Source organism: Gasterosteus aculeatus, chromosome 10 (genome assembly GCF_964276395.1).
Source record: "Gasterosteus aculeatus chromosome 10, fGasAcu3.hap1.1, whole genome shotgun sequence".
Lineage (NCBI taxonomy): Eukaryota > Metazoa > Chordata > Actinopteri > Perciformes > Gasterosteidae > Gasterosteus > Gasterosteus aculeatus.
In genome coordinates this window covers 10147373-10154139 of record NC_135697.1, presented here as the reverse complement: position 1 = coordinate 10154139, position 6767 = coordinate 10147373, and the positions used below count along the sequence as shown (strand labels likewise).

Genomic DNA, 6767 nt, shown 5'->3' with positions numbered 1-6767 from the left:
AGGGTGGTGTTCTGAAATGCTGCTCTGGCTAACTGGCTAAGCATGTGACATCTGACTCAGCTGATGTTACTGCCACAGTCTCTGTTAAACTGTAAAGTTTACGGATGTTTCAACATCCTGCTGGTTGTATCACTTTGGATAGTTTTTGCGTCCTCATAATAATAATAATTTAGGCATCCAGCCTTACCTCCACACACAAACACATACAGAGAAGAGTATTGTGGGGCATTCAGATTGGCCCTGATAACAAGGAGCCATTTAACGCTGTGACAGTCTGGACTTGCTAATGTGGAGTCTGCTGCTGGTCCCTTTTGATGGCTGGTCCTGAGCAAGCTTCTGTGTTTCCTCACTAATGGGCAGGGATTAAAATGAAAGTGAAATCTGATCCGGCATCTCTTTCCCCGAGGGTTTGCTTCACCTGTGGGCTGCATACAAGTAGGCCCAACCATGCAAACAGTGGACCTCTCAGGGGGGGAAACTGGTAACGCGATATTCAGCCTGAATGTTAAACTCGTCCCGACACTCTTTATGATGAGGCATAATGGGTCAAGAGGTTGCACATAATAACGTAGCAGAAAGCAGCGCATTTTGTTTCAGACCAGCTTTAATATCAGTTCCTAATAAATATGAAATATGATGCTCTATGTTTGTTTCAAGTGGTATTAACTAAAGAATGGAGAAGAAATGTGTGAACTGATAGCCAGCGAGTACGGTTCATTTCCTTGTCAACAATGCTCCCTTGAGGATGAGTCTGTAAACGTGACTCAGTCATGCCGCAAACAGTTTGAAAACCATTTAATTCTGTAACAAGTTCACTCAAAGATGGTTCAGTAAAACAATAACAACGTTTGTACCACTGTTCGAAAACTGTTTCACTGTCTTGTGCAGGGAAAGTCAAAGTAATAAATTAGAAATTATCCTGCAGTATCACCACATAAATAGGTATAAACAACTGTGTTCCTTTATAGACAGGTAAATCAATATCCAAATTATAAGCATATAGTCCAGTAATAAGGAAATAAAACATAAAAAAGAAAAGTAGTACATTGTTCAAGTACCCTTGATCGGTTTTTCATGACGTGGATGCCATAGATGATCAAATAGGGTAATAACAGGGTTGCCATGGCAACTGTTACCAGTGGCTGAAGCTGGAGCACGGCAGTGAGGGTCCAGAGGGTTACAAAGCCAGGACAGAAGTAACAGTAGAGAAGCTCCACAGTCTCATTGTCTTACATCGTCCGCCGGTACATTAGTTTTTGTTCTCAGATGAATAGAAAGTTCATTTCAAATCCCACAATAATATTTGTGAGAAGCCACCTGCAGGCTACATGTGTACATTTGTCTGTTGCACAGGCCGCCTCAGCAGGTCACTGCATCCTCAAATCAACAGAGGTTCCTGTGAAGCCATTTTATTTATCTAACTGTGACGTGAAAGGGCACAAATACTAATATAATTACAGTGATTTAGCTAATCTAAAACATTGTTTTATTGTATTTGTTATGACATACACGTGACCAGAAAAACATTGTTTGCATTAGCAGCTTGTCTGTATTCTGTCACAATTCATCAACTCGTTAGCTAGTGCACTCCGGTGTAAACATGTGGGTCAAAGAGGAATGTATTTTCTCTAAAGAGCAAATTATATTGGTTGTCTGATCATTCACTTTCGTTTTTTTACCAGTTAACAAGCCACCAGACATATTATACCTATGTATTTAATTATTAAAGGGAAATCAGCAGCTGGTAGGTGGTGACAGCTCCGTATAAATATCCAATAATTTAAGGATTAACACGTTTAGTTACCATCTGTGGACAGAGCTTTTTGGATTAGGTATGTGTCTGGACAGCTGTTTGTTGTGTAAGCACGTCGGGCTGAAGTCATCTCACAGGTTCCTAACTTCACTTCTACCCCAAGTGCCGTAGGAATGACACCTCTGCCCATCAGCTGAGTTCACATGAAAGTCTGCCTGGCCTAACATGCACCTCGAGGTCCAAACGTCCGTCTTGGGGACTCAACACTCGAAGCAGTCTGAGTCCTTTATGACAACAACTCATGGCAAAGAGGGAAGAACATGCAGCGAAACATTTGCCCAAGTGGCAGGTTGGATGTGGAGGTGGGGGGTCAGGGTGGGTTGGGTCTGTTGGAAACGCACACTAGCGGTAGGGAGCCGTGGTCGAACAGCTTGTACGGTAGCGATCCTTTGGAGGTCCAAACGTCCGCCTTGGGGTCGTAACACTCGAAGCAGTCGGAGTCCTCGATGACATCGTGGCCGTTGAGGATCCGTCCGCCGGTGACAAAGAGCTTGTTGTTGATCACTGTGGCGCTGTGATGCATCCGCCGCTCCTTCAGGTTCTCGCACTTGACAAATTTGTTGGCTTTGGTGTCGTAGGCAATCATTCTCCTGGTGTATCCTGGGAATTAGATTTTCTGGTAATTTTTTGCAGATTTTTCTGACAATAAACAAATCTTTATATTACTTTATATTCATCTATGCTGTGGAGCTCCACTGGTGTCCCGAAAATAATTAAGAAAACATTACTGAGCTACACTGTTGTACTGAGAAAGTGATCTTTTTATTATCATCGCCCTGTACTGTACTGTTTGAGAATTGTTTAATAAAGTGCCAAACCGTTTTGAATAATTGCCTAAAAAAGAATTAATCTCCATGTAAAAACACATGTAAAACATGTAAAACAAACGTAAAAACAAAACACCGCCTTTTAAATCCTTTAATAAAACACAGAACGTAAAAATGCTAATGCCAACATTCATGATGTGATGGAGCAACCATTCATTGCGCTCACCTCCTATGATGTAGATCTTGTCTTCGATGACAGCAGCAGGAGCACATACGTTTTTCACCGTCCTGGTTTCTAGACTGGACCACAAGTCACGAGCGATGTGATAGACCTGTTGACACACAACGAACAGGCAAACGTTGTTTGGTAGCATAACATTTTGTCTGCTTGTGTGAGGACCTTCATCTTGCTGCCTCTCAACCATCTGTCGACACCGACGACGAATTTAGTTCCGCTTCTCAATGTGTGTGGCAACAATGCAGGGTACCGATTCAACGCTGCTGAAACGAGAGGTCCGACTCTACCTGAATCAGCCTGACCGGATTCTGCATCGCGTCCTCGCCTCCGAAAACGTAGATCCTCTGATCGCTGGCTGCAACGGCTGGATGCAGCACCGCTGTGGGCATCGCCGCCATGGCCTCCCATTGGTTAAACATGCTGTTGTATCGCTCAACAGACCGAGAGATCTTCTTGTCGACACCGATGCCTCCCAGCACAAAAATGAAGTGCAGATAGGACACACTTTGGTGGGCATATCTCGGCTCCAGCATGGGCTCAGCGGTCCGCCACTGGTTGGTCTTCAGGGAGAGTGTGTAAACTGTGGCGCTGACCGAGCTGTCGCCCGATGTCATGCAGAGGCTGAGCCCGCCGACCACATAGAGGATGCTGTGAATGCACACATACGCAGCTTTGTAGAGGCGCAGAGGGAGCTTGGCCAACCACTGCCAGCGATGAGTCCTTTCATCATACAACAAGGCCTCTCTAGAGGTCTGTTCATTGTTCTTGCGTCCTCCTACAACCACCAGTGTTTCGCTGCAGGTGTAGCGCCGCGGTGTGGTCCAAAGCGGCTTAAGTTCTCGGCTGCACTTGGTGCTGACTGTCAGCATGAGGCGGCGCACTGACTCGATGATCTCGGTGCACAGGGTGGAGGACTGCACCAGCGGGTCGTTGGCAATGAACTGGAAGAGGTAAGTTGGGTGGATGTAGCGAAGACGGACTTTCTTGAAAAGATCGTGGATGGCGCCGCGCCGCGAGAAGGGGTCGTGGTGGATCCACGCCAGGAGGGTCTCAAACACTTGCTCCTCCTCAGCGCAGAGTCGGTCATCTTCTAGGTAACACATGAGCTCTGGAAGAGACAGCTCACAGAAGTCCTCCGTGGCGGCTACGTCGGAGAAACACCTGACAGCCATCTCCTTCGCCCTCTCCCTCAAACTCTCGCAGTGAAGGATCTCAGAGAGTCGTATCATGCTCAGGCAGTTTTCCGGACTCAGCTGCTCCTGGAGGAACATAGAACAGGCCTCAAAGAGATTCCCGTAGTGAAGCATGGAGGCAGCCTGCATGAGCGGCAGCACAATCTCCATGGTGATAGTGATGCAGCCTGTGTAGACATAGTCCATGATGCCAACGAGGACATTTGAAGAGATTCCCTTGAGGTTAACTCGGGCCTGACTGCTCTCCAGAAAGTTGCTGCAGAACATTGCCCGGAAGTATGGGCTGCTGGACACCAGGACGTTCCTGTGACACGGGATCTCCTGGTGCTCCGTGCAGAGCAGGACGTCCGTCAGGATACGCTCCTGCCGGAGGATATTGAGCTGGACAAGTAGGTGGGAGGAAAGTTCTGTGTCTTTGAAAGAGAAAACCTCCCGTGGTATTAAGGCCATTCTGTGGAGAAGAAACAGAGAGAATCAATGATCTTAGTGTTGCATTTCTATTGTCCCTTGGAAAGAGATGGTTGATAACAACATGGGCGAGCACTACCATTACAAAATGTGATAAACAACATGTTGTGGAGTGATTGGACGTTATATCTTCACCCTTCGGAGATCCAGACACTTCCTAGAGGTTGACAGGTTAACTAGTCAGCTTTCAATGAATGTAGTACTCACAGCATTATTATTTGTCTTTCAACTTCGCCCTTTGACTTGAATTTGAATGCAGGTGACAGCAAACCATTTCATCTATCAACCCGCTTTCAAACTCTTGAAACCCCTGTAGAGCAGCTGTCCTTAATGTGACTCACAGATTGCTATTTTTACCCCTCTGGAAAATCATGATGCATCCATGTAGCATTAGGCCACATCTCCGTTATCAAGCAGCCCATCAACGCTCACATTAGCAGAGGTGTGTTAACAGACCATCTGTTTGTCTGCCTATCCTCCCCAAATATATCTTTTTGCTCAATTGCAGTCGCTGTTTTCTGTAAGTTATGTTTTTCCTCCATCATACCCTACGCTCTCTCCCAGGTTGGAGGGTTTGTGATGAGCCTACTGTTTAAAGACCGGGAATGTCACGAGGCTATTAGCAACAATAAGCATCAATCACGCCTAGCGACAGCTTCTGGTTTACTCCCACTTACTGAGCCCAGCCTGTTGGAATTATTTTACCTGGATATTGGAATGCTTGTAATACCAAGAACTCCTTATTTTGAATTGTATAAAAAATTAACACTTATGTATGAATTAAATGTAATCCCTTGGGATGGTGTAAACATTTATAAATGTACATATATAGTAATGATTGTTACAGTTATTGTAAATAGGCTGTGCTGGATTCCTTGAACTTCTACCAAAGCATTCATGATCAAACTCGGTAAAAAAATGATACAGTGGAAACATTTGAAAATCATCTTTGAACTGATGAGCTTGAGAGAAACACTGTGACTGAGTGAATCCTTACCTCCTGCCCTTAGACAACCAATAATATCCAAAATGTCTGGTCAGTCCCAATCAAAAGAGGACCAAAACATTATCCAGAGGGAGAGTGGATCGCGTAGTCGGGGAGAAAAAGGGAACATGACACAGAGAAACGACAAGGCTTTCCAGTTAGGTGCTGTGGAGCTCGCCATGAGGCCACTGTGTACATTCCTCCAGCTAAGAATAGCCCCCGGGGCCACCGTGACTGGAGCCACCCCTCTCATGTGACACAGAGTTGTCCGGTACCCAGCTGCTGGAATAACAACCCTGCTAGAATCCAGTGGAGGGAGTTTACAATAACCGGGAGGAGGGGGGGTCCTGACTCAGCCATCCAGCCCACCCAAGCAGGTGTTTAATCAAAGTGTCCCAGAGATACCCTTGTCCATCTTCAGATGCTGCTTAAGCCTTCCCCCCTCCCTCATTTGTGTAACATAGGATGAAGGTAAATATAGTGCAGTGCTGATGGGCAAACTTGATCAGGAGAAACAGCTGTAAGAACTGGCCTTAGTTTTCATCAAGATGTGTTGTTGTTTCTCTGCATTAGTTCATGCACAACTGGAGATGACTACTGTTACTTCTTCCTTCATAGCAAGTGTAACGAGAACCAGCAGCATAAGGGCCTTATCTTAAGCCCCCATTTTACTTCAGCTCCTGAGGTAGTGAGATGAAATATTGTCATATTTGCTTAGCGGCATATGACAAGGAACTGGAGTTACATGTGGTCAGATTAAATGACAAAGCTGCAAGAAAGTGAGCTGTCAGCAAGTCAGACTTCATGACGTGCGAGCACTCGCAGGTTGGGTGGACACAGTGAAATCTGATACTCTGTTACCGGTTACCAAGTGACAGCTTCATGCTTATGGGTCACGGTGTGTACAAGAGAATCCTTCAGGGGCAAAGCAAATAATCTGACAAAGACGAGTTATTTTATAAATGCAGAATGAGGCGCCAGAGGAAGGTTACAATTTTTCATGCTTGTTTCATATTACTGGCATAAAGTCTCCCCTTCCTCCTTTAGTAGTGCTGCTGCAGAAAGTTTAATATTAACCTGCTGTTTGAGGAAGTTCGGCAGGCTTTATTTAACGTAAGGATTATATTCATCATCTAATCTCCAGGAGCGGATGTGCTCGTGCACGCAGACATCGCCGCATTGTTGTCTTTCTTTCTTCTGAATTAGATCGGTTGGTAATAAACAAGCCGAGTGGTTGTTTGAGGCGAGTGCGTGAGGTGAAGGACCGCTTCACGGGACACTAATCAGCTTCGATGACTCCATC

General features: G+C 45.5%; 1 protein-coding gene across 1 annotated transcript; it reads right to left on the bottom strand.

Annotated features, from left to right (window-relative positions):
- Positions 1 to 778: 778 nt before the first annotated feature.
- klhl38a (kelch-like family member 38a) lies at positions 779 to 6714 on the bottom strand. The gene is made up of 4 exons (XM_040189549.2): positions 5477 to 6714; positions 3106 to 4462; positions 2807 to 2912; positions 779 to 2413 (listed from the first exon to the last, which is right to left on the bottom strand). Exons 2-4 carry the CDS (start codon positions 4459 to 4461, stop codon positions 2124 to 2126), a joined length of 1752 nt encoding a protein of 583 aa, XP_040045483.2. The 5' UTR covers position 4462; positions 5477 to 6714; the 3' UTR covers positions 779 to 2123.
- Between the last annotated feature and the right edge of the window lie 53 nt (positions 6715 to 6767).

What these genes read in the sequence shown, in the direction of transcription:
- klhl38a (XM_040189549.2), bottom strand. Translation starts at nt 4,461, where the DNA reads ATGGCCTTAATACCACGGGAGGTTTTCTCTTTCAAAGACACAGAACTT. An exon ending in ATCCGGTCAGGCTGATTCAG is followed by an intron (nt 2,913 to 3,105) that starts GTAGAGTCGGAC and finishes GTGTGTCAACAG; the next exon opens with GTCTATCACATCGCTCGTGA. An exon ending in CAAGATCTACATCATAGGAG is followed by an intron (nt 2,414 to 2,806) that starts GTGAGCGCAATG and finishes TCTAATTCCCAG; the next exon opens with GATACACCAGGAGAATGATT.